At 47.5% G+C, this 27,266-nt stretch overlaps 1 protein-coding gene across 1 annotated transcript; it reads right to left on the reverse strand.

Annotated features, from left to right (window-relative positions):
• Positions 1 to 27,266, reverse strand: EDEM1 (ER degradation enhancing alpha-mannosidase like protein 1). Its single transcript, XM_081246011.1, has 12 exons — positions 26,615 to 27,266; positions 21,456 to 21,528; positions 17,823 to 17,926; positions 16,482 to 16,653; positions 15,044 to 15,227; positions 13,211 to 13,385; positions 11,541 to 11,661; positions 10,897 to 11,067; positions 8,967 to 9,040; positions 7,482 to 7,578; positions 5,350 to 5,553; positions 1 to 3,866 (listed from the first exon to the last, which is right to left on the reverse strand). Exons 1-12 carry the CDS (start codon positions 27,130 to 27,132, stop codon positions 3,777 to 3,779), a joined length of 1,983 nt encoding a protein of 660 aa, XP_081102137.1. The 5' UTR covers positions 27,133 to 27,266; the 3' UTR covers positions 1 to 3,776.

Genomic DNA, 27,266 nt, shown 5'->3' on the forward strand with positions numbered 1-27,266 from the left:
AAAAAAAAGGAATCTTTTAATAAAAATTACTCATAAAAATCCTAATAAATTTCAAAGAGCAAGATATTTCTTAGTACATTTATAAAAGAACATTTGGTCCTTTTACAAAAAGCTCCCTTTTAATTTAAATACATTTCTTATTTACAGATTAAACATAAAATATCATCTATAGTTGCAAAGCATATTGCACGTTACAGAGAGAAGCATTTGTATGTTTCAATCGGTTTTCCCCAGAGTTTCCAACTCTAGATTTTTGTGTGTGTGTAAAAACATATTTACCTTTCTTGTGCATAATAAATAAAAATGCAGCCTGTGTTTTGCTATTTAAAACTAAAACAAAATACCTTTAAAAATATTATTTCTCTGCCTCTCAGTAAGAGGGAAGGGGGGGTAACAAATCAGGAAGGTCCACAGGTACTTAACATTCTCGCCAGATTCACATGTAAATTCAAGTGGGAACACAACCCTGAGCCCTGCAAAACCTGGGGACACGCGGCCCAGCCGACTCACCTTCTCACTTTCACAAGAGTCCCTGCCCTGCAGGAACAGGCACTAGAGAAGGAGCTGGATGTCTGGGAATGGAAAAGGAAAGAAAGATCAAGACTTCATTTTTCTAAAGTCCCTGCTCAGCCACTCTAAGGCTGGGGCAATCATCCGGCCCGACCTGGCCACCAGCATTAAATTTGCAGTCAGCAAAAAGAAAGACCTCTAGAAAAAAAGAATTTCTGATATTTTGTCTACAAAATCCAAAGTGAAGGATTACAGTTTGTAATCATTCATTAAACTGAGCTAAGAAAATAGCTGAGAGGGATGTTTTTCTTTGGTGGAGGACACAGCAGGGAGGCGAGAGAGGAATCAAGCTGAGACCCTCAGATTGCACGTATCCAGCCAGGGAGCTGATTTCCATCTGCACAGACACCATCCTGGCACATAAACACACAGAAAACTATTGAACTGATGTGCACACGCCCCATGATCCAGGACAGCCTCAGAACCTGGGGACTCAGTCGCACAGAGCAGTCACACAGAGCAAGTTCTGACAGAAGATTTCAAAGTTCTGAAGGGAAGATTTGAACATGGAAGCTGGATTTCCACCAAGGCCAGGACAATTGGAGAGCTAGCAAACACTTCCTTCGTCACCTCCTCCTCCAGGAAACAGAGTTCCTCAGTCACAGCATCTCAGCCAGCGAAGCCTGCCCTGGAACAATTTAGAACTCTGTGGTGGGAGATTTAGACTCCACCCAATAAGGCAGCTATAAGGCAGCTTCCCACAAAGGTTTGGCAAAACCACTTTCATTGTGTGAACCAAAGCGGAGTCTAGACATTAGCTACACACAGGAACGCAAGGATGGTGCAAGCTGTCGGCTGTTCCAAAGCATGGAATGTTTGGAATCAGGGTGCTCCTAGGGCAAATCACAAGGGAATTTCCCTGACACTCCCCTCCTCAGCCCTCGCCTTCCTGATCTCTCACGACACAGAACAGAAGAAACAGCAAAGACCCTGAAGGACATATCACAATTGTTGACACTCTGACCTTTAAAGAGAAAGCAAGTTTCGAACGTGGCTCAAAGGACCTTCTCTGTAACTAGCCCCGAGACGGGCATTCTGGCATCTAGTCACTGACTACACGGCATCCAACTTTAGATTGGGCAGTCTGGAAGCTCAGCAACCAGGGTGAGAATGGGTCGCTCACCCTCGGACTCACAACTGGTACAAGTCCAGGGCCTGGAAGCCAAGAGGGTCTGAGACTTAATACAAAACATGTCTCATGCCAGCCTGTAGCCGTGAGGTGCCTCTGTGGCACTCAGGCCCAGGTCCCTGTTCCAGAGCAGGAGGGAGATGGGATACCTGAGCCCAGAGGAGGGGGAACACTGGGGTGCAATAACATAACAGCATGATCACAAAGGGCTCACCTTCTTCCCTGAGGTGCCCCATTCTCCCAAACAGCTCATTTATAGTCCCACCTTGGTTTACCTGGAGAAAAGGTGCAGGGATGCTCATGCAGGTGTATGTCTTTAAAAGGGGATATTTTGGTTTTACCGAGGCAATGACAATATTTTAAATATATATAGTATTCTCAAAGAAAATTTTCTGTTCAGTAGATGAGACAATGTTGATAAACAGAATGCTTCTGAAATGAAGAAAAAATGTGAAATAGAAGCATTTGATTTTTTTTCCTTTAAAACATTTGCACAGTAAATGTTTAAAAGACAGAGGTGACATTTATTACTGAAAATCCCTCTTCTAAAAACCTCAAAGAACTGAATTAGATATCTATTTTAAAACCAGCAACACTTAAATTTTCAAGAATAAAATTCCTCCCTTTTGACTGAAAATGCAATGGCTCACACAGCATTCCTTTCTAGCTTTAAAAAGACTAAAATAAAATCATTTGAAGTATCCTAGCGGTGACGGGTGAGTCACACGACAGGTGAAACTGGAGGTTTTTAAGAGACTTCCTACCCTTTCTATTGAGGTTCATTTCAACCTCTGACGTTACAGGGAAGCCAAAGCTCGGGGTTCAAACCCACTTCTGCTTTCTCTGAGCCCTCTGCACAAGTTCAAAGAGACACAGTTCCGTGCTCACTATGGAAATAATACCAACAAAGGAAAGAGGCGTTTTAGCACAATTTCCTCTTTATATAAGCTTGCTTAAAATATCAGGTTGAAAGGCAAGGACTGGCCAAGAAGTTTCCAGAACCTACCTGATAAACATCCCATGCCCCTTGCGCTGTGGTCACACCATGTAGCAATACAAAACAAGGCGGTTAAAATCATAGCAGCAGCTGTGACATCCAGTGGCCCAAACCAAGAGAATAAGGCACCCATCAAAAGCCTGCATTGCACAGAGAGACAGCTCAAGGATGCCAGAAAGTCATCTGATCATTTCTTTCTCCCTGGCTTAGCTGATTGGCACTAGACACAGGAAACAAAATCGAAACAATTCCAACCCAAACACGGTCGGAACTGACAATCCTTGGTTAGTAAATATAAGACAGATGAAAGCTCAGATGATCATAGGTATTTTTCTCTCCCTTAAAAGGCACCTGGTTCTGAAACTATGGGAGATCCTCAGGTGAGTTCACAATAAATGTAGAACACCATCCAAAAAATCTACCTGTTAAGCTCTTAAACTGTGAGGCGACAACTTAAGAGATGCCTGTTAGAATTCGGATAAATTCGTGAGCAAATAATCCGTAACACCGTGACGAATTGCATGGGGCGCAAATGCATAACTGGATGATTTTTCCCCATGTGACCGACAATCGTGGGTGGACACCTGGGAGACAGCCCAATTATCCAATAAGAGAGAGAGGATGACAAAATGCAGTAAATAGGGATGTCAGGGGAACCACGGGCCCTGTTGCACAGAAATTCATTCACAATCCTCTGACAGAGAGGTCGCCAGGCGGCGGTCACGCAAGCGCCGGCAGAGAAGACTCGACAGATTCCAAAGTAGGAAGGTCTGAAGATCCAGCCAAAGAGCCCCATCCACGGTGCACAGTAACATCAGCACGTCGTAAGAAGCCAACTTCTACGTACCTTCTCACTTCAAAGTATATCCTTAAGACAAACAGGGCATTTTATTGAATAGAAGAGAAACGCTAAAGTATCCAAGAATCTACCAGATGCGGCTGGGGAGCTGGACAGAGATTCCTACATCATCGTGGACAGCCAGACTCCTATCCTCCTCCACTTTGGACTGGGTCTCAGCCTGGCCTGGGTTCAGCTGTTTTAGATCCAGTTTCAGATGAGGCCACACGGGGGTGAGCAGATCAAATCAAGCCAACCATCTGGTCAATCTGTCGCATGTAGACGCTCTTTAAGGGCAGGGAATAGCGCCTCTCGTCAGGAACGCGATTGCACTAGAAAGAAAATGAATGAGGGACAATTTGAATTTTGAGTTAAGACGCCATGTGTTAATTCCTCAGATGTGACTGGATGACCTCCCCTGGGGTTTCTCATCCTGGCACTGTCAACACCTGGGGCCTGTCCCGTGCACTGCAGGATGGTCAACAGCACCCCTGGGCTCTCCCGCTATATGCCCCCTGCCCCTAGGCCCCAGTGTGACAACCAAGATTGTCTGCAGACATTGCTCAATGTCCCCTGAGGAGCAAAGTCACCTCCAGTTGAGGACCACTGACGTAATTTAATTTCCTCACTTCACAGGTGAAGAAATGGAAACCCAGGGAGGCTAAAAGACATGCACCCAAGTTGAAGAGGGGCCGGGACTAAAACCTGCACCCCTTGGGTCCTTAATCCACCCAGAATTGCAAACAATGTTTTAGCTACTTGAAAATACTGTTGTTTTTCTGAGTCTATGGCTCTTCTCATCCACAGCTAAAACCTAAATGCTTAAGAGTGTTATTTATTTACTTATTTTTTTAAATTAAAGGCTTTTTTTCTTTTCTCTCTCTCAAAGGGGATCTAAGTTTGAGAACCAAACATGCTGTCTGGAAAGTTTCCACATACATTCACGCTCTTCCTCAAAGAAACATTTTCTCGCTGCTCTGCACGTGCACTCACACGCCCTACTCCGCATCTTCGCAAGACCAAGACTGACAGGTGCTTCAGTTGGTCCCAACGCCCCTCACTCGTGTTGTTTGTAGGTGCTGTGCCTTCTGCCAGAACGTCCCTCCTGGGACGCTTCCCCTCATCATTCCAGGAGCTACTGAGAGGCAGCCTCCTGAGTGAAGCCCTCCTTGTTTTCCTGGCAGGATAATCCCTCCCTCTTCGGTGTTTCAGCAGCACTTCACACAGCCTCCTACTGACAAGCACCCGGGGGGAACCGGTCTCTACACTGGGCCCTGGGCCCATCCAGCACCAGGACCCCTCTGACCGGCCCGCATCCCTGGTGCCCGGCACAACGGAATCGGGTCTATGAGACGAGTGTCTCCTTCAGTACAAATCCGGGCTCCACCACGCGGCTCCACCGTGTGACCTGACCCTCTCCGTACCTCCCTTTTTCTGTCTGTGAAGTAGGGATATTACAATATGTACCCCTCACAGGGCTGCTATGAGAAGTTAACATACTTAAGCATTTAGCACAGTGCTTAGCATGTGGTAAGCTCCGGAAATAAATGTTGGCTATGATTATTATCTCTCCTTGTTTTTCCCTTTCCTCCCAATCACGCTTTGTTCGCTTAGTTCGCTTAATCTACCCTCCACGGCCTAATATAAATTCCAGGGTCTTATCTATAGCTACAGAAATGGCCTTTCTGGAACTCTTCTCAAATTACACAACCCGAGTGTGCCATGAATATTCTGTCAGGAACTCTGGATGATAGTGTGAGGAGTAGTGTTTTCTCTTCCTCCGATTGCAAACCACCCCTGGAGAAAGCAACTTACGTTGGAGCTGGAGTTGATGACTTTTAGCTCATGAGGTCTAGGCCTGTGCCCGGACTTCCCCACTTGGTCCTGCCCTCCCTCTTCAGAAAAGAACTCCTTCCAGGGTGACTCCCGGAGATGTTCGTCCACAGATATAATGTGTCCCTCAGTTGTAAACATGTATCTGGTTCCAGATTTGTGTACTGGATTCTCCTCATCAAAGAGCTAGTAGAAAAAAGAAAAGAAAACAGATACAATTGTAGCAGGTTTGGAACCAATTCATAGTGCGGCTGAGTTCAGACTACTTAGGGACCAGAAGCTGCTTGGCTCTCAGGCCAACTCAGGCTGTGGGGTGGAATCCCCAGTTGTGTTGAAACTCAGATGCCTGGACTTCCCCGATCCCGCCCACACCTAGAGATTCGAAAGCCCGGGGCTAAGACCCAAGCGCCACTAATCTGTAAAAGCCCTAGATGATGCCCCCACGCCCTCCGGAGAGTTCCGGCGCTGGAATCCTGGAAGTACCCCCAGCTCACGTGCACCTAGGCCCGAAACTGGAAAAGCCTGGAGAGAAGGAGGTCCGTGGTTTATCCTTCACCAGGTCCCCAGGGCCTGACACACGTGCCACCGCGTGGTGCACTCCTGTGTGGGCTCTGAGGGCACAGGGCACCCCAGGCAGTCCTTCCTTCAGCAGCGGGCGTGGGGGGTGGAGAAGGGCACGGCGGGGGCATCTAGAAAGAACCCCTGACCCAGGCGTGTGGTAAACGATGCATGAGGAAGAACGCAGAACTCTTAGAGACGGAGGAAACCTCACAGGCACCTCAGGAATTTTACAAACGAGGAAGAACGGTCGGCACAGCTGCTCTGTGTTCACACAGCTCCCAGGAGGAGAACAGGGTCGGCCCAGCCCCTCCCCCTCCGCCACCCGCCCTGACCCTGAGTTCTTTCCCCGGGAACACCTTGGGGGTCTCCTCCATTCATTCGCTCCAGAACTCGCCCCGTGAATACCCCGGACCCCACGGCTGCCGGATGGGATGCCCACCAGGCTCTCGGCAGCCAACCGGACCGGCCGCACTGCGCAGTGTGGGAGACATCGGCACCCACAGGACCTGGTGGCAGGACCACGCAGCTGGCGGGCGGGCACACCTCCTCCGCCTGCCATGAGCAGTGACGCCAGCAGCACCAGCAGCAGTGTTGTCTGAGAGGACTAGACCGGGGCTTCCGCAACCCGGCTTGGTACAGGACCATTAGAGGCGCTTGTCAACATTACAGGCTCCTGAGCCTGCTTCTGAAGATTCCCATTCAACATGGCTGTAATCTTACAGCGTGACTCCAATCCAGCTGACCCCGGGGCTTGGGGACCGCTGAACGAGATAAAACGAACCTATCATTACTGACGGATATCTTTGGATCTCGGCCTAAATTCTCCACGCTGCTTCCCCACCAGGATATCCGGACCCCCGAGCCCTGAGAAAGTATTCTTTTACGTGTAGCCATACGAGCCAGTGACAGAGGGGAGGAGAGCGGCCAGGTGCACCACACAGATGCCGTGCACGCCCGTGGCCAAGCAGCCAAGAGGAAGGAGCACTGGACAAGGAATCGGGCCCAGGGCTCAAGCCTTGGCTCTGCCATGTCGTCACCCCGAGAACCCCGGCAAGTCACCTGACCTCTGGCAGTTCCCCTGAGGGGAAGAATGAACACTGACGAAGATGATCCCCGAAGGTTCCTTCCAGGTCCAAAAATTCAGTCTCTCCTTAAACACGTGCGGATGTGTGTATGGACAGAGAGCCGGCCGGGCTGTGGGTCTCACCCAGAGAGCCCAGGTCAGGGGAAGGAGGAGCTGAGATTCTGAGGTCTCCCGCAGGGAAGCCTCGTGACCACCATGCTAACGAGGGTCCCCCAGGAACCGTTACCTGCACCTCACACAACGTGTAACCCAGAGTGTCTATGTGTGTACTCGGCAGTGCCTCCTCTACGAGGTCAGCCACCACGGAGTAGACAGCAACGTGCCTTCACTCCGACAGTGCTGCGCCCCTGGGCCAGCGAAACGTCCAGCCTGGAGCAGCGCCTGGTGGCGTATGTTAGACGGAAGGCAGAGGAATGCCTGCTGCCGGCAGAATGGAGCGCTTCCTGGGTTAATCTTACAACACACATACCAGATACAAGTATTTACAGGTCTCGCTGAGGAAGAAGCTCTCCATCCGGTCCTCTTTGGATTTCTCGATGACATGATGCAGCGTAGCGTAGCCACACCTACGAAACAGTCATCCAGTGAGCCCCACCTCCGCTCCCTCCCACCTGTGAATTAGTTTAAGAGGCTGAAGTAGCCTATTCACAGAACCACCAAGGCATCAAACACCACGTGAGAAACAAATTAGGGTAGGTTTAAGGGCTGTCCTTTTTCGGCCTAGATTGTCTGCAAACTTCATTAAAAAGTGGTCTGGGGCTTCCCTGGTGGCGCAGTGGTTGAGAGTCTGCCTGCCGATGCAGGGGACACGGGTTTGTGTCCCGGGAAGATCCCACATGCCGCGGAGCGGCTGGGCCCGTGGGCCATGGCCGCTGAGCCTGTGCGTCCGGAGCCTGTGCTCCGCAACGGGAGAGGCCACAACAGTGAGAGGCCCGAGTACCACAAAAAAATAAAAAATAAAAAAAGAATATAGCTTCAGAAATACACAAGACCTAGAATAAATAGCCTTATGTCCTGCTTTCTTAAAAAAAAAAAAAAAAAAAGTGGTCTGGCTGCCGAATCATCAGGTTAATGGCAGCGGAAGGGGGATGGGGGTGGGGGAGAGTATTTGCCAAAAGCATAACAGGACACCAAGAAAATGACTGGCAACAAATTCAAAAGGACTGATTTAAATTTCGTGTCCCAATACTTGCATAGACTGACTAATCATTTGATAGTCTAAGACAATATTTTGTAAGAAAATACTCGTGACATTATAGCTAGGTAAAAAAAGCACATCGCAAAACTGAAAGAGTTTTTATACATATACATATATACACACATTATAGATTTATATATAAATATATAGAAGAGTATAAAACTATATACTTTTTTTTTTTTTTTTCCCGGTATGCGGGCCTCTCACTGTTGTGGCCTCTCCCGTTGCGGAGCACAGGCTCCGGACGCGCAGGCTCAGCGGCCACGGCTCACGGGCCCAGCCGCTTTGCGGCATGTGGGATCTTCCCGGACCGGGGCACGAACCCGTGTCCCCTGCTTCGACAGGCGGACTCTCAACCACTGCGCCACCAGGGAAGCCCTAAAACTATATACTTAAATGCTGATGGCAGTTATCTCTGCAGGTGGAGATTACAGTGATAATATTCTACCTCTATATTTTCTATATTCCCTAAACTTTTTAGTATATATATTATTTGTATAACAGGGGACATAAGTTACTTAAAAAGAGCTCATATAGTGTGCTGGAACCCTACAGGAATAAAGGTGAGAAAAATTTTTAATTTCCACTATAATGGGCAGGTTCTACTACACAAAAAGTAAGCAATTTCCCTACAAAATTAACATTAATGACCTGTTCTATAAAGTAAAATGCAAAATAGAATTATATTACCTCAGCACAACTCAAAAGAAATCAACAGTGGCCAACAGAAAAAAGGAAGGAACTTAGAAAACTAACTTGACTTTTGTGTACTTTTCCAGACTCTGCAGAATGTCCATTCCTACATGGAGGTAGAAGGGATTCTTGGTTGCCTAGAGAGAACACGAGAGAATGTGATCCAGCGGGGGCCTGGAAGACACGCCGTCAACACACATCGCGGTGATGGCAGGATGGTCCCGAGGAGATGAATCACTGTCCAAAGGAAGGCACGGGCCAGTTCACTTTATCCTGAAGGGTCGCGAATGTTACAGGATTAAGGTGTTCTGTCAGTTCAAAGCGCGCCTCCAATCTGCTTAACTTGAACGGGGGGCGGCAGATCAACTCCCTGCCTTTGGCTCTCGTGATCCCCATCATGATCAGAAATGAAACAACACCTCACCGACAGTCCCATATCTGAGAACAAATCCAGTTTCCGTGTTGCCTCAGAACTCGCTAGAAACTTAAGCTGCAAGCACAGGGAAACAGGATGTTGCCCCCGTTCCATCCACAGCACCGTGAGAAGGGCTAGGGGGCAAGAAGACTCTCAAAGTATCTAAAGAGGCCTCCACATGCTGTGTTCTCTAATCACCCTAGGAACTCAGTCCCTGGGTTGCTTCCTCTTCCGTCACATGCTCATAGATAGTTTTGTTAGGGGGAAAAAAAAATTCTCTGGGAAGATGAGACTTTTATCCCAAAACTAGTTTGAAAGCTGGGGATCACCTATAATTCGTGCCCAGTGCCAACCGTGCAGCAGCAAAAGCAAACGAGCACAGGGTCAGCTGTGTCTGGATTAAGAGGGCACACGGAGCAGCTTCAGAAGGCAGGGCCAGAAAGCCGAAGATTTCTCCGGATTCTAAGAAAGTAGTCAATATGAGGAAGAAGCTGCAAGAAGAAAGAAGCAGTGACGGAAACAAAGAGGCATCAACCCAAAGGCAACAGACCTAAGCTTAAGAGGAGAACTCAGCCAGCACCCGAGTCTGTCACCCTCGGAGCGTGAGTGGCCGGACTCTACCCTGGGATCTGGGATCCGGGAGGCAAAATCAGAGGCTACCTCCCCACCCCTGAGAGCTTACATACAACTCACAAGGTGTCTCTACGCCTGAAGTCAGTTACCAGTTGCATAGGATTTCTCCCTTTTTCAGAAGCAAATGGCAAGGATTCGGTGCTAAAAAAAAACTATGGAGCAAAAAAAAAAACAAAAAAAAACTATGGAATAAATCTAAACTACTAATCCTACTACCAGAGCTCATCAGATCTCCTTGCGAGGGCTTGCCCGCTACACGCGTCTGCCGAACGCACGGAGGGCCGGCTTCTTGGAAAGTGAGCAGCTCGTGCTGCTGAATTTGCGAATGGCTGACAACTCTCGATGTGTATATATGTATGGCACGCACAGAGGTATAAATATCGGCCTTAAACCGTCAGGGAGAAGACCCTTCACAGTTAGAGTGACATTTCCTCTGGCATTCAAGTAATTCCACAAAAGAGGAAGACTGTATGTGTTTTTGAAGGATTAAACAAAAGTAGGCACTCAGACAATCCCAGATGATTCCCTTTCCAACTAAGAAAAATAATTTTTCTGTCTGAATACTTTACACAGACCAGGGTTCCACAGTACATGAGGACAGAAATGCATCCGCCAACAAGAGTTCTTTGGTCAAATAAATTTGGAAAACAGAGAGTACCAAATCTTCCTCTTGATTGAAGGATGTGAGAAACAAGCCCTGCAGTAAAGATATGACTCAGCCTTGCAGAATGTAGGGCAAACGCGTACATGACCGCAGACGTCTTCCCTGTCCCGTGCAACCAGGACAGACGCTGAGCGCTAACAGGGCTCTGGGCCGGCGGTCACTCTAACGGTCGCTGTGAAATAACACTACTCCCCACCTGTCAGCAAGTGTTCCCTACGAACCAACTGCTACAGGTCTTCCCAGCATTTCAACACAAACTACTGTTCAACAAGCTCTAGTACCTGGTAGAGGAGATACGTAGACTCCACCAGCTCGGGTCTCAGCGGGTAGAAGAGCACGTCGGGGGCCTGCAGCTGCCAGTTGTACCTCTCGGGGAGGGCCCCGTAGCGCTTCCATATGGCGTAGTAGAAGGCGTGCAGGCAGATGGCGTCTTCCACGTCTCCTATCAGAACCTACAGGGAAGGCGCAGGTCACCAGGCTAAGACACTGTTTTCAGAGTGGCAAGACGTGACACAGGCCCTGGGCTTCCCCCTCCCCCCACCAGTCATCTGACCTACAAACGCGGCTGGAGACAAAACCAACCCAAAAGGAGCATCCCAGACAGACCCCCCACCCCACATCTGGCCATCAATGCCAAAGCCCTGAGAACTGCATAGGACAAGAGGCTAGCTGTACTCAAGAATGAAGAACGGGCAACTGAGACATGAATCATCCAAAAATCACACACCGTTACTTCTCTGGCATGGCTTTGCACTGATTTAGCGTGGAGTAATTTCCAAAGAGAATAATGGGGACGTACTGTGCTATTCACTTCCCAAATATGAAGGAGCCAGAGAATGTTCTGGTACCATAAAAAGAAAACAGAAGGGGAAAAAAAGCCCTTTCCAGTGACTGCTTTTTCTTAGCAAACAGGATTGCGAAATACCTGCAGTCCTGGGAAGAACGCCTGCAGAGAGTCAATCCACGTGTTCATCAGCTGCCCGCTGAGCATGTTCACGTTGACGTAGAGGGGCGGGTCCCCTTCCCCCTCGTTACAGGCTTCCCGACTGAGGAGCCACACAGAGCGGCCAAAGGGGAAGAAAGAGAAACAGCTCCAGCTCTGTGCCCCCAGCAGCCCCTGGCAGTTTCACTTAGATGGAATCAACATTAACCTTTTCTCCTCACTCATTCTTTAAACCTTTGGAGACAGACTGCCTCTACCTCTCAATACAAGACTCTAGCATAAGATGACACTTACCAAAGGATAAAAGTTCTAAACTCAGCCATGGTAACATATTGGGATTTCACTGCATTTTGCAGAAAGCACTTTGACAATCAGGTTTGAGAAATACGTCCACATAATTTGGTATATAGCATGGGTCAGTTTTGACTTCAGTGGGGAAGTCTGGTTATTTCTGCACACACAAAAGAGTCTCTTCTCTAATAAAATCCTACACCATGGGCCTGGAGCAACACCTCAGAGCAAGAAGCTCAGGGATTACTACTAATTTAGTAAATTTAGGGGCTTTAAAAATCGAAAAGGACTGAACTCTGGCCAAACAGCCTCTTACTAAAACACATCACTTGAATGATCCTACAACAGCTAGGGTAGAAATGGGCAGGCAACTAGTAGCTATCACTTGCACTGGCCACTTAACACACACATGTGCACAAGGGAAGACCCAGGGAAGACAGGCGGCACCAGGGTCGAAGCCACTGCAGCTTCGAATGGCACTTCTCTTCTGCCATCCTGAATGCACAACTGACAAGCGGCAAACAAAGCTGCTTTAAACAAACACAGAGCGAAAAAAAGGTGGTAACTGTCCTTTCTCTCAAGTGTAAAGACCAACCCTAACTTCTTTAGAAAGTGAAAGAACCAATACAACTCTGCCGCATTACAGCTCTACGTGCAATTAAAACCAGCAAAACAGAGGGATGTGTCACTCCTTGGGGCAGCCAGTCTCCAGGTGGCCCCCAGTGACCCCTGCCTCCTGGCTGTCACACCCTTGTGCAGTACCCTCACAGACTACATCAGCCCTGGTCTGTGTGACCAACAGTGTCCGGCAGAAGTGCTGGTCGTCATTCTGAGATTAGGGCATGAAAGTGTATGGCCTCCGTTCTGGTGGCTCTCTTTCCATCTCTCTCAGATCACTCATTCTGAGGAAGCCAGCTGCCATGAGCTGCCTACAAAGAGGCCCCTATGGCAAGGAACTGACACCTCCAGCCACAGCACGTGAAGAACTGAAGCCTAGGAGGGGACCCTCCAGCCCTGAGTGAGCTGTGACAAGGCTGCAGCCCTCACCAATAACTTGTAGATGACCTCGTGAGAGCCCCTGGATCAGCCCAGCTGCTCCTGGCTTCCTGACCCTCAGAAAATGGGTAAGATAATGTTTGCTGTTTTAAGCCACTAGGTTTCAGGGTCATTTGTTACGCAGCAGTAAATAGCTAATACACCTTGTCACCACCCCCTCAAATGACTAACAAACGACTAGGAGGCAGTAAAATGAGGGCAGAGACCAAAAGACCCTGTGAACCTATGTTGAGAAAAATACGAACACTTCACAATACATTCTATTTGCTTGACGGGACAGTAAGAGAGATGGTGAGGAGACATACCCTCTTCTTAAGTAGTTCTGAATACTCTTATATGCAGCATTAAACATTTCTAGGTCTTCTTTTTCTCCAAAGAGAATGTAAGATTTCAAGAGGTATTCATAGAAGGAGTCCAGTCCGGCACCCAAGCCACTCTGCTTTCCGACCCAATGGCCCGTCTGAATGTTCACAACATTGCCTGTGAAAACAAGCAAGCTCGTCAGGGCCTGGTCGGGGGGCAGGGGGGGCCTCCTACTTCAGCCCCACTGCTCCTCAGCACTTTTGTCCCTCACAGGAAAGAGGAGGGATGAATGTGTGGCCCTCAGGTCTTTATCAGTCCTATCAGCAGCTTGGGTGGCCAGAGCTTCCTGAACATACAGTGTTTCAACACTGATACAAAAATGGGGAAAACATTTAATGCACAAGAAAAATAGGTTTGTCATGTTGCTTTTCCAGATTGACAATTCATTTCAAAAGCCTAAAGGGTGTTGTTCATCAGAGGATGATGAATTACATAATTTACATTATCTGTAAAATGGAAAAAAAAAAGAAAAACAGAAATAATCCAAATGTCCAACATCAGAAGAGTTAATGGACTGTCATATAGATTTTAAAGACAATAACTGTGAAAATAAGATAACAACTTGAAACCACCTGCATGATTTGCCAGATGAAAGGCAGAATAAAAATATCTATATTATAATCTGAAAGTATACAAAAGCTGCACATGGGGCTTCCCTGGTGGCGCAGTGGTTGAGAGTCCGCCTGCCGACGCAGGGGACATGGGTTCGTGCCCTGGTCCGGGAGGATCCCGCATGCCACGGAGCAGCTGGGCCCGTGAGCCATGGCCGCTGAGCCTGTGCGTCTGGAGCCTGTGCTCCGCAACTGGAGAGGCCACAACATTGAGAGGCCCGTATACCGCAAAAAAAAAAAAAAAAAAAAAAAGTTGCACATGACAGGCTGCAAGGGCCTATGGAAAATTTTAAAGTTGACAGTTTGGGGTGACACTGGTAATGGGGTGACGGGGCGACTATTTTGTTTCTACTATTATTGTTAAATATAACAAATTTGTAAATAAATTGAAGAACTTAAGGAACAGTAATCGAAGATCACTTCTCAAAAGCAGTGCTTTTGCAATGACACTCTAGGCTCCAGGACCACCAATCCAGTTCCTTCCCGATGACAAAAAGAAAATATTTCTCAAAATAAGACAAAGAGTTACAAGAGGCAAACAACCTATTTTAAAATAACATCTTGAGCTAGTAAAATACTGATCATCATTGAAGATAAATAATGAGTACATAGGGGTGCATTATTCATTATACTTTTGCCTACTTTGATATGTTTGAAATTTTCCATAATAATTTTTTAATAACATCTTGATCAAAATTCTCAAGGGAAAAGAAAAATCTAATACAGGTTTGATCTGGGCTTTTAACCTACGACCACATGCCGAGATTTCTTAAAAGGAGAAAGTCACTCTACCAGTTAACTCTAAATTCCTATCTTGGGAACCTTATACTGAAGCAATATAATCTGCCTCTGAGGCAGTTCTTTTTATAGCATTTAACAATCACTTTCAAGTGGAATATGCCAAGGAATCAGATCAGAAGGGAGCCCTCAAATAGGAAGAGCATTATTCTATCCCATCAAACCTTCCAGCCACCCTCTAAGTGAAAAGTCACACGGAGAAATCAGATGTGGCAGACACTGAGGGAGGGCCCTTCTGTCTGAGCTGTCAATGTTCAGGTTCAGTGGTACAAGGAAGGAGGAGTGGAAAGGGGGGAGGGCCCCAGAGCAGAGGAAAGCAAAGGGGGCGATGGGCGCAGTGCCAAGGGCCTCACAGGTGCCCCACACCTAACAATCCCGTATCGTTGCTCCGCAGGTTCCAAAGGGCTTTCACAGCTCGCCTGGCCACCCACTCAAACGTGGAATCCCCCAGCAGTCGACTCAGAATCCCAAATTCCACCAGCAGGGAACCAGCGCCGGCCGTGCACGTCTCATTATTGCTGTCAGGAGGAACGCCTGTCTTTAGATTCACCTGGGGACAGGAAGACACAAAGGATTTGTGGCAGAAGTCAAGGAACCCACAGGGCTAGAAGACCAGGTCACAGCGACCAGACTCCACTCATGAACCAAGCTCACCACAGGGGGAGTCCGCCCACTGCCTCCCACTTTACATCCAAAAGGAAAATGGGAGTAAGGTTAAGATACAAACAAGACAGTACGAACACCAGAGCCCTGTGTTATTAATAAGAGCAAGTCTTGGGGGAATCATTATAACGCTCTTCACTAATCTGCCTCTTCCCAGCAGGTTCTCTTCAGGGTTACGCAGCACCAGGCTTTGGCACTGGGGACAAAGCCAAGCTGTGGGATCACGGAGGAATTTTAAGTGAGCTGCTATGAGCTCAGGCCTGCTCAGCAAACATTAACAAACCTTGGACTGGGAGAGAAATGAACCCAGCGAGAAAGTGACAGCCTGTTTCATCACTGAGGCTCAGGGGTCTGGCAATTCTCCACTGATTGCTGACCCAAAGGCTGACTCAATTCTCAGAGGGGTTCTGGACTCAGTAAATCAGATGCCACAAAGACAGAATCTCATTCCAGACCTTGCATTTAAATCAGCAGCTAACTTACTGGTCTGTACAGGCTTTATTTGAAAGATCCACATGAAGTGTTCAAAAGAACATTTGAAAAGAACATTTGCTGAGCTCCTCCAGCGTACATGTGGGGAAATGGGCCCAAGTCAGAAATGAAGACAAATGGCCCCCACTGTTTTGCAGCAGGGGATATAAATCCCACCTGCAAAAAGGGTTAAGAATACAGAGCACAGGAACATAACTTCCTTAAGGAGAAGGATTAAGTCAAATATGTCACTGTGGGGCTTCCCTGGTGGCGCAGTGGTTGAGAGTCCGCCTGCTGATGCAGGGGACACGGGTTCGTGCTCCGGTCCGGGAGGATCCCACATGCCGCGGAGCGGCTGGGCCCGTGAGCCATGGCCACTGAGCCTGCACGTCCGGAGCCTGTGCTCCGCAACGGGAGAGGCCACAGCAGTGAGAGGCCCGCGTACCGCAAAAAAAAAAAAAAAAAAAAAAGTCACTGTATGCCCAGCACACAACAGGTGTTCAGTAAATGCTGAATGAATTAAAAACCATTTCTATCATATTTAGGGCCAAATTCTCTCAAGCACATGGCTTTCCTCTTCCGCATCAGTCCCACCCCTTCCCGCAAATAAATTCATCAACAAAGAGTTCTGATTCGGGAAGGTGGCGAGTTGTTGACGCCCTCTACCTACCCGAGGGTAGGGGATCCCTGTCCTGGTGTTTTCAAAGGCAGGGAGGAGCCGCACAGCCAGGTCGTGAGCCATATGCAACAGCTCGTTATCATAATCCTTGATCGTCATGTCACCAAAGGGCTGCTTGGAGTCAGTTATTATTCTGTGGGCAGAAAGAAGGCTTCCCAGGACCCTAATGACGGGAAGAGCAAAAGAAGGAATAAAATCACGTTGGTTGTAAATGTGTACGATCCAGCTCAGAATGACAGAAGCGGGCTTGAATTCCCTATGGACTTAGCACTGCCTGAAATCAGAGGGACTGGACTTAGTGACCCCCTGAAGTTCTTTCCAGCCGTGACAGTAAAGGATCAATCGTTAGCTAACAGCATTAAGGAAAGGGAGAAAGCGAGCCATTCTTCTGAGGCTACTGAGAATAATCCCACGTAAAGCAGTAACAATGTTTAGTCATTTTCATCACCTCATCGGAAGGGAGTGTCCTAATCATTCCCAGAATAAATATCACCTTTTAGTATTAATCAACTACTCTTGGTTTCTCTCACATGGGGAAAAAACTTAGCCAAATAAGAAGCAGAAAAGAGCAAGACGACAAACGCTAAGTAACTTTTGTAGTTCTGGCTGCCAAGCAACGTCAAATTCTCCAACTTCTGGTAAACAGGCAAGGTGGGGAAGAGAAGGAGAGAATGACCCGACCGAGCGGCAGGCGCCACCAGCTTAGATCTCAGTCCCTCAGCAGCCACGAGTTCAGGTCCCCCTCCAATGAACTGAAGCAGAGTGTGACATTTTTCAGAACGAATGTTTTCATAACTTTGATTTTAAATAAACGCTACATCTGGATGTTACGCGGTGATACAACTTTCAAAGTTTAAACGGAATAGGAAAGCAGTCGCAATCTATTAAACTAAAAAGGCAAGATATAAAACATGAGCCGGGTACATTAGAGGGAGGGAGAGGGAGGGAGACCCAAAGGGTCAGCAGTGGTTTTCTGCAGGTGGTGGGTGACAGGAGAAACTATGATTCCTTCAGAAATACATAGGGGTTTTCCTAGGACACACTGAAGGCAATGAGACTAGACATAAAGTGAAATAATGAAAAACTCCTTTAAAGGGACATCTATCTTAAACCTGCATTACAATGTGTCTTTCTATTTGGCCCCAAATATAATTACTTTGAAATGGCAATTGTTTCAGTTTTGATCAATCCAAAGCAGATGAAAAAAGGGACACAGTGCCCACAAGGTCTGCACGGACTCCCTACCTGGACCCCGGGGCTGGTGGACCCTCCAGGAGTTTTCGCCTTACACACCCAAAAGCAGCCTTCAATCCGTTTGATGTACTATTTTACCTTATCGTGGCCTCAAAGACTTGGACGGTGGAATCTTTGTCAAATGACACTGTGTTGATCACTAACTTGACTGCTTTCTGGAACTCGGATGAATTTCCCATTATCTTTAAAAAGAGGAACACAAACCATTACAACAGCCTGAAATGACACTGAGGCTGCATGATCGCAGGAGCTGGGCCACTTCATCTGAATGTCTGTACGTGTGGTTTTGCCACTCGTGGGAATAGAAACACAAAAGGTAGAAGAGCACAGTTATCTCTTAGAACACATTCTGGGACAGACGGCAAGCCCATTTCCACCAAACTCGGGCATCCTATCTCCAAATGGCAAAACTGTGCCAGTAACTCCTCATAAGATCATTAGCAGCCCTCATCGTCCTGCCGCATTCTCCCTCAACTTCTGTCTGACCTTGTCTAGCATGCAAGGCATTACAGTTCCAGAAATTCCTGAAATGAGTAATAATAAATCCAAAAATTGAAGAAACGAAAAACATGGCTTCCCCTCTGCTCCTCAAATAATGCGACAGCTTGGGCGCTTAGCTCCCAGGAGACCGAAACATCTGGAAAACTGACTCCTTGCTTGTTTCCCAGATGTCTGAACACTTTGGGAAATAGTGGTATTTTCTTTTCGAGCATAGCATAAGACCAATGACATTCAAAACAAACAAAACATACAGATAACCAGCTCTATGTCCTTTGTAAGAAATGTTCTAGAATTAGGATTCCTATTTTGGGTGTGTGGATATGGTATCATTCCAAGCTTCTCTCTCTTATATGAGGTGGAAATTGGACATAAAATTTGATAAAATAACCTGAATAGAAATGCTTTCATGCTGTTCAAGATTTTATGACAATCCTGGCACTATAATGACATCATAAAGACATCAAAAAAAAAAAACAAGAAAAAACAATTTCATTCAGACACTACTTATTTCAAGTATGTCTTATTTCCTAGTGTTTATTGATCTAGTGCATCTTTTTTTCTTTTTCTCCCCCTCATTGTTATTTTGCTGTTACATGCAGAGCAAGTACAGACGTTTTTTTATCTGGCTTTCGGTTCTTTCTTTTTAAAAGATTATTCAATCATGCTGCAAGTTGCATCGAACAGTCAAGGGACTGCTATCATCCAAGTGTTTCCAAAGGACACCTGTTAAAGTTTGTTTAAAGTGTCAGCAAAAGAAAAGGGAAACGTCAACAGAAGTTAACACCTGAAAAATAAGCCTGAAGTGTACCTTAAAGACCGGGTGTTCTACAATGAAAACCACAGAGATGGGTCTGTTTCCCTACAGATGTTCACCAGCAGCAAACTCTGTTAGCAGCTGCAGGCGCTGATATGATCTCAGATCACGTGGAGGACGGCAAAGGAAGCCAACAGCTTTCAATGATATATTGTAATTTGCCATCTTAGACAGCTACGGAACTGAGTAACGAGGTTCTGAAATCATTCACTCAGGCTCGAGAAAAGCTGGATTGGGGTTTCTTTACTTCTCAGAACTTCTCAGAGCCTTTAAACGGCTGGTGTGCATTTTGGCTCTCCAGCAGTGGGACAGACTGGTAGAATTTCTCAAGTTCATTTGGGAACAGAATTCTTCTCTGAGGGAGAACACCCTTGGAATCTGTGTTGGGAAGTGCCAGGTTACTAGAAATTCATTTTCTTAACACGTATTTGCACTCCTATCATGTAGCAGACACCATGCAGTGTGGACAGAGTGCAGTGACTGAAACAGAGACAAGGTCTCTGTCCTTCAAGAGCTGGCAGATGGATAAAAAGACACAATGGGGCAAAAGGAGAGAGGTCAGGGGGAAAAGGTGTGCTTTCGTAAGCTATATATGAGCCTTGGGACTTTTTTTAAAGCAACACTTGTAGCCTGACTCAGCCTGTGGTCCCCTCAACAAGTTAACTCTAATCAGGGTGAACACACCCGTCCGGGCACATTTTGATCAGTGATGGTGGATGACTGACAGGCAGTAGCAATCACTTCAGAAGGAGAGATTGGGAAACTAAACTGCTGTGCAACTGCAGCCCGGCAGAATGAAACCCCGGACTCTCTGTTAGACCAAGAGCCTCGGGGAACTTATTTATTTATTTATTTTTTTGCGGTACGCGGGCCTCTCACTGCTGCGGCCCCTCCCACTGCGGAGCACAGGCTCCGGACGCGCAGGCTCAGCGGCCACGGCTCACGGGCCCAGCCGCTCCATGGCATGTGGGATCTTCCCGGACCGGGGCACGAACCCGTGTCCCCTGCATCGGCAGGCGGACTCTCAACCACTGTGCCACCAGGGAAGCCCCCTAGGGGAACTTAGAAGGACGGCCCCAGCTCTTCCCAAGTTCCGGTAATTCTACTACTAGCAAGATTTGGAACAGTTGTAATGCAAACTTAGCTAGCGTTGCCCAATGCTAACTCCTGACAGCTTCAAACTCTGTTTAAGGAAAGTTAAAATGCAGGATGTGGAATCAACTACAGTACAAATTTTCTTATGGTAAAGGTGTGCCGGACAATGGAGGAGAGCAAAGAGGTAGTAGAATCATGTTTACTAAGGAAATTTTTCAACGCTACGCTGGAATATAGTCCCTTGCTGTATTTTACAGCAAAGGGTCGTGAGGCACACCAAGCACACGCGGCAGCCTGGTAATAAGAACCATGCATGGTGTCTGACTGCCTTCCATGTGCTTTGGCTCATCTGTCTAGAGGTCTCCAGCTGCCTTGAGGGAAACCAAGGGCTGAGCATGTAAAGGCTGCCCCTGAGCTGGCAGCCCAAGTCTGGAGGGGGTAGTGTCCACAAAACACGGAAAGCAAATAAAACAAGAGTGTTTATACAGAGGGTCTCTGCGCAGGGGCTGGAACCAGGGCTCAGACTTGATTTTGGGGAGTCAGTAGCTGGGGCACATTTCAGGGGATCTTGTCCCCTGGCGATCTTGAATCCTGAGATCCTGTCTTTTACTTCTAAAATCTTAACTACAGTAACTGTATACTGGTTCCTTTAAGGAATAAAATAGCGGGAACCCCGCAGAAAAATAGGTTTCCCCCAAAACAATCACACTTTCTTTTTTTTTTAAAAACATTTTTTTAAAGTTTATTTATTAATTTATTTGTTTTTGGCTGCGCTGGGTCTTTGTTGCTGTGCATGAGCTTTCTCTAGTTGCGGTGTGCGGGCTTCTCATGGCAGCAGCCTCTCTTGTTGTGGAGCACGGGCTCTAGGAGCACGGGCTTCAGCAGTTGTGGCATGTGGGCTCAGTATTTGTGGCTATGGGCTCTAGAGCGCAGCAGGCTCAGTACTTGTGGCGCACGGGCTTAGCTGCTCCACGGCATGTGGGATCTTCCCGGACTAGGGCTCGAAACCATGTCTCCTGCATTGGCAGGTGGATTCTTAACCAGTGCGTCACCAGGGAAGCCCAACGATCACACTTTCTCCTCTGCTTCTTTAGGGGAATCACATTTCCCCTCATCTAACCTTCAATGTTTTTCTTGCTCTCAGCATTAAGCTCATTAAAATAAACAATACCTATCAGAGCTATGAATACATGTTGAGAATCACCTTTCCTGGAATTCTCATCCCTGGGGGAAAGTAAGGGTAATTAACTCCAAAATATCTTAATTAATTTTTAAAAATAATAATAAAGCTGGACACTTACTGCGAGTGTATCCAACGCATCAACAAGAGTCAGTGAATAATTCCCTAGGACATCATTGATGTTCAGATTTGAACTGAAAAAGAAAGAAAATTAAAATTAAACAAAGGTAGTTTAAAAGAGAAAAAAGACAACAAAACTAAACACTCATCAGAAACTAAAATTGCTGGAAACTTATTTATTCAGGGACTACTGTGGGTGGATCAGTATGGCAATGGTCCTTCTACCTCACAAGGGACAGTCTCTATAGTGTCACAGAAGAGCAGAGACACACACGCTTATACTATAGTGGAAAGAACACAAAACAGGAAGGAAATGGGAAACAAGAGTCATTGCCCTCTCCAAGATGCAGTTTTAACAGCACAAATGACCTTTCTGTCCAGCTTCAAAAAGCTCTGATTTTGAAATCATTAGGAATGAAAAAGGAGAGGCCCTGTCACATGACCTGCAAATAAAACTTTAATTCAGAAATCAGACACTGCCGCAGATTACACACACAAAGCAGCAAATAAATACCTCAGTTACAGGCTCAGTATCACTCATCTGTCCTTGGGGTGGGGGAATAAATTAACTGCTTTATATCATTTTTTCCCTAACATACCACCCAAAGAATCCCCACCAGCTCCATCAACTGTGAGGAGCTGCTGTTTTACCATGAACCAAGGCAGGGCTTCTCGTAACTGCAGCTGCATCAATGCTTCTACCACACACCTTGTGCCCCATAATCAACACCAATCGCCCACTCTGAAACAATCTTAAGACACCAACTTCAGGGCTGCAATGAGGGTAACGGACAGTTCTTTATAGCGCTAAAAACGACAAAGATAATACTAATACGTCTGGGAAACGTGGGGATGGAGAAATAGTGCAAGTCATAAAGTCAGCTTGACAAATTCTAGGGAGTTCAGTTATTCCTGTGCCATTCCCACAAACCCAGAAAGCAACTGCAGAAGCTTGAAAAGATTTGAAAGTAAGGAGAGAAACGAAAAAGATGTAAGTAAGGAGAGAAAGAGGATGACTGTTTCGAGATTATGTTTATGAAAAACCACAGTGAAAACACCCTAGTTTTATCTTCAGCAACTGATTCGCCGTTATTATGACGTCTTCCATCAAATCCCCAGACCACGTGACCTGCTCCGTGGCTCTCTCTGATGGGTCCTGTCTCACTTCCCTGCGGGCAGCATCTCCGTGTTCCTGATGCTCGCCCTGCTCTCTGAGAGGCCTCCTATGCGCTTCAGCTGGGGTGAAGTGGGCCCCACGTGAACACACCTCACATCCGATTTTACCTGGGCCTTTGTTTTATGCTGGTTATGTCACTTAATCTAGGACAAAGAATGTGTGGCAAAATTTTACCTCCTTTTTTTTGAAACAAACTATCTAGAAGGGGCGATCTAGGAACCAGGGCTCTCACATGTCTCTCCCAAGCCGCGAAGCCAGCACACCGCACCTGCTGAAGAACCGCACCTGCTGCTTCTAGCTGTCGACTCTTTCTGAATACATGAATATGACTGCAGAAGGTCCTCTGAAGACGAGAGCTGTGGGTTAAGCTCAGCCCTTCAAGGGCAGTGCCAGCCAAAGAGGATATAGGAAGTGTCACAAGCTGGAGGGGAAGGCCAAAGGAGACAGGGAGATCCTCAATGCTGCCCACTCAAGAACATTCTATTGAGCTTAGATATTTACCTCCACCGTTCTGCCGCTCAGAAACCAAGAGCTGGCTCCAACAACCCACCTCATCACAAAACGGGTCCCTCATCGCTGAGCCTCCAGGCTGGATGCTGGGTGAACCCCGTGTGACCACCTTCCCCTGAGGGACACCCTCCTCTGTGGCGTATCACCCTTCCCACCTGCACCGGCCCTGGAAGGGATGACTAATCTGGAGCACTGCACTCCTTCCCATGGTTTACTGTGCTTTTCCTTTTAGGCTATAACTACATCGGACCCAGTTTTAAAATACTTCTCAATAGAACGCCCAAGCAGCCACGACAGAGAACAATTATAAGAGTTGGCACAAGAAAAAACGTGTTTGTAGTAACTGGTGGTTCCTTCTCTCCACTCAGACAAATCCACTCAAAGATCTAAGGCGTTCGTGAAAACACTTCCAAGTTCTTTTCTACCAGATTGCTACACACTCTTTCAAAATGTGCCAAAATAGAAAAAAGAAAAATGGGGAGGGCAGGAAAGAAACAGGAGACTCCACAGAAGCCTGTCGGCCTAACAGCGCCAGATTATCGGGCGTCCATTGAGGCCAGCCCACCATGCAGGCGAGACTGTGATCTGTCTGTCCTGTGCAAATCTTCTTGATCTATGGCCAGCCTGACCAAGAACTCAAACTTCAGGTACAAGGCTGGGTTCAAAAGTGCCCATCTTTCCACATAACCAGCTGCCAAACCACGATGGCTCTCCACTTAAGTTACCCTGTGTGACTGTTCGTGACATTCACCCCACGCTGCATTTTTAAGGTTCTTATTAGCCCCAAACAGAGAAGACGGAGAAAACTATGGCCTTTCACAGAAAATTTTTGGCGACGCAGCTAACATAATGCTAACACAGCATGTTCAAAATTAAACGCATGTGTAAAAAGGAAAAAAAAATTCCACATATACTTAACCTGTAACAGCTGTTCAGAAATCTACCTGGTGCTGTGTAGGCACAGAGGTAATATAAGAAACAGTCCCTGTGTTCCAGGGATTGACAATCTGGGGAGACAAGACAAAGGGAAAGGAAGGTGAACACACAACAGTACTCAAGTCTCACACGATATTAAAAGGTGGAAAAGCAGCTCAAAGGAAAGGAACCGAAAGGAGAACTGAGTAGATCAAGGACAGTCATCTTCAAACAGTTCAATGGCGTCACGGAAAAAGACTTGAGCCTGACTCTGAAGGAAGCCAAGATTCTAGGAAGAAAGGGAAATGCAGAGGAGGCCATCTTAAACTAGGGGTGCCTAGGAACAAGTCGGTTTAGGGGCCAGCATCGGTTTGGTTTGATTTGCTTTTTTGTTTGAATAGCAATATGGTTGGGGAGAAAACAAAGAAGGGTCATGCACCCAAGGTCTGAACTAACAGAACTAATTATTCACAAGACTGCAAAATTTCAATATCCAGACTTACTTGAAGAAACTTTTGAATTTGGATCCTCCAACCCAAATCGGGGATATGAGAGGAACTGAGTTTGCACAGTGATCTGTAGCTGGACTGAAACGTTTGCTATTTTTAAAAAAGTGTTCCGGTTTTATTTACTTCATGTCAATACTCTTCACCCTACCTCCAGTCAAACAAGACAGGCAAGATAAGCCTCAAGTAAATGTGACTAAAAAGAAAAGACAGGCACGTTATCACTCATATTTTGTTTCTGTACTTTTTACATAATATTCTAATGTCTAAGTTACTCTCTTTTTTAAGTGAGTCAATAGAATTCACTTGACAGTAATCATTAGAATACACTTGCTTAAAATAAATATCTGAAAGATTTTTTATTACCAGTTATTTATTTCGGGATGTAAATGTGGCCTGCTCTTTTCCTAAAGTCTGAGAGGAGTTAAGTGAAAGGAAAAGGAATAAGAAAAATTAACTTTCCACTCTTTACAAGCGGCCAGCATGAGGGTCTACTCAAGGCTACCATAACCCCAGAGCTCTTTCACCTCCTCAAAGACACCAAGGCTGACCAACCAAAAGGGCACAACCCTTCCCACATGTCATCCCCTCAATATCTCTAACTCCATCTTTCCAAAAGCAACATATCTGTCTCAAAGCAACCTGACCTCAACTTATCCAGACTGTCACTTAACAGTCAAACCAAACCACTCATCAGCAGATGTCATCCCCAAGCAAAGAAAACTAGTTAAGCAAAACAACTCATTTCCTAAAATCTGGAAAGGCCTAGTAATTAAAAAAAAAAAAAAACTTACTTAAAATTTTTCTCAAAAAAAAATTGAGATAGAAAACACATTTCTATGTATAAAGCCTAATACAGTGAAACATGAAAAATATAACTCATCAGTTTCCTACAACTTTAAAAAGGCCGAGTCTTTTTTAAGTTAACCTGGGATGTCCCCCTGGCTTCACTAAAAATCATGCTCTCCAAATGCAATTTAAGACAAGAATCTGTAGATAGTCTAACCATTTTAAAAACTCTTTAAGTCCCCTTAGTGTATGGGCTTCCTTTTTAGGACCTAAGGACTGGACTCTGCTGCTTTTCATCAGGTGAAGGAAAACACAGGCCTCAAATGTCCACAGGGACCAAGCAGCTCCACTCCTCCACTGCCAACTGAGGGGAGCGGCCGAGAGAAAGGCAGTCATATCCAGCCTAACAGGGTCAGTGTCAAGGCACACCGGTTCCCTCCAGCTAGGACGTCCTTAGCTGGGTGTGCTGTCCTCTTGGACTCTGATGTCAACAGCAGTAACCCTTGAAGCTCAGCCTCTGCAAACACGGCTGATGGAAGGGGAAGACTGGTAGATCTTCCCTGACAGCCCTGCCACCAGGGTGGGGGAATTTATGGGACAGACCCTAAATGTCATCTTGAGCATCAGGACCCCAAATCTGGGCCACCCAGCCTCTCTCTCCCTTCCATCTAACCATCCTCAGCCTAAGGAGCCGCCCCTGTGATAAAGGAGAAAGGCTGTAGCCCTGCTCTCCCTCAAACTCACTGGATGGCTTTAAAAAGTCCCTTCTCAGGATCAACTCCTGAATTTTTATATTTTTATACAGTAAAGTTGGAGTTGGCTAGGTGGAGGGAGATAAGCGCCGTTTCGAAGCTGCGTTTACAAGGGATTTCATTTTGATTTGACTTTCACCTGGAGAAAGGGTTGGAGATGGAAGTCTAAGGCCCCCCAAGCCACCCCTCGGTACTGCCACTGTCCCTTCCGGTCTCTGGGCCTCAGTTTCCCCATCTGTAAAAGAGACTGCGCTGACAGATGTCCAGTAACAGAGATTCCGGGAGAAGCAAGAGAAGGACAGCCACCGGGCCGTCCACGCAACCTCCAGCCCAGGACGACCTCAAAGTGGGTCGGCCGAGGCGCCGGACGGGTGGGCGCTGCCCCCAGCACCCTAAACGCCCGGGCACCAATGGGGGGACCCGGAGGACGGAAGGCTGCATCCGCCGGGAGAACCGAAGGAAGCGCGTGCGGCGCGCGGTCCTGGGCGTCGGGCCGGCGCGGGCTACTCACGGGTCCCCGCGGTCGGGTCCTCGGCCGCGGCAGTGGATGGGGTTGAGCTCGTCCTCGGGGAAGGCGTGCGCCATGTAGTTGTCGTAGCCGAACACGAACATGCCCCGCGCCAGGTCGCGCATCTGGGCGCGCAGCTGCGGTGGGAAGGCGCCGCTGTAGCGCTTCTCATACTCGTCCCGGCCGCGTCCCCGGCCGCCCAGCACGTAGCCCCAGTGGCCCGGGCCGCAGACGTCCGGCCCGGGCCGCCGCGGAGCCCGCCGCCGCCCCGCCGCCGCCCCAGCGACCTGCGGCTGCAGCCACGATGGCCCCGACGGCCCCCCGGGCGTCCCGGGCCGGCCTGCGGGCCCCGAGGCGGGAGACGTGGGGCCGTCGGGGCCCCTCAGGCGCTGGAAGCCGAAGCTGAGCGGGAAGCGCTGGTAGAAGCCCATGCTGGGCCCCAGCCCGAAGACGAGCCACAGCACTCCGTGGAGGCCAAGCCGGAGGAGCACCAGCCCCAGGACGAGCGCTCGCCATTGCATGGTCGCGCGGGCGCCGCGGGCATTATTTACAAACGCGGGGGGCTTTCCCCGCCGACCACCGCACCCCACGTCCGCCCAGGAGCTCCGCTCACTTCCCCTTTAAGGAACTCCCTCGTGACGCACCAGGAACTGGC

Source organism: Mesoplodon bidens (genome assembly GCF_964165515.1).
Source record: "Mesoplodon bidens genome assembly, chromosome: 10".
Classification (NCBI taxonomy): Eukaryota; Metazoa; Chordata; class Mammalia; order Artiodactyla; family Ziphiidae; genus Mesoplodon; species Mesoplodon bidens.

Coding starts and splice junctions, on each gene's coding strand:
- EDEM1 (XM_081246011.1), bottom strand. CDS start 27,132: ATGCAATGGCGAGCGCTCGTCCTGGGGCTGGTGCTCCTCCGGCTTGGC. Junction 17,927..21,455: donor ATGCGTTGGATACACTCGCA/GTAAGTGTCCAG, acceptor CTCTTTTTAAAG/ATAATGGGAAATTCATCCGA. Junction 11,068..11,540: donor CGTTCTTCCCAGGACTGCAG/GTATTTCGCAAT, acceptor CCTTCCCTGTAG/GTTCTGATAGGAGACGTGGA.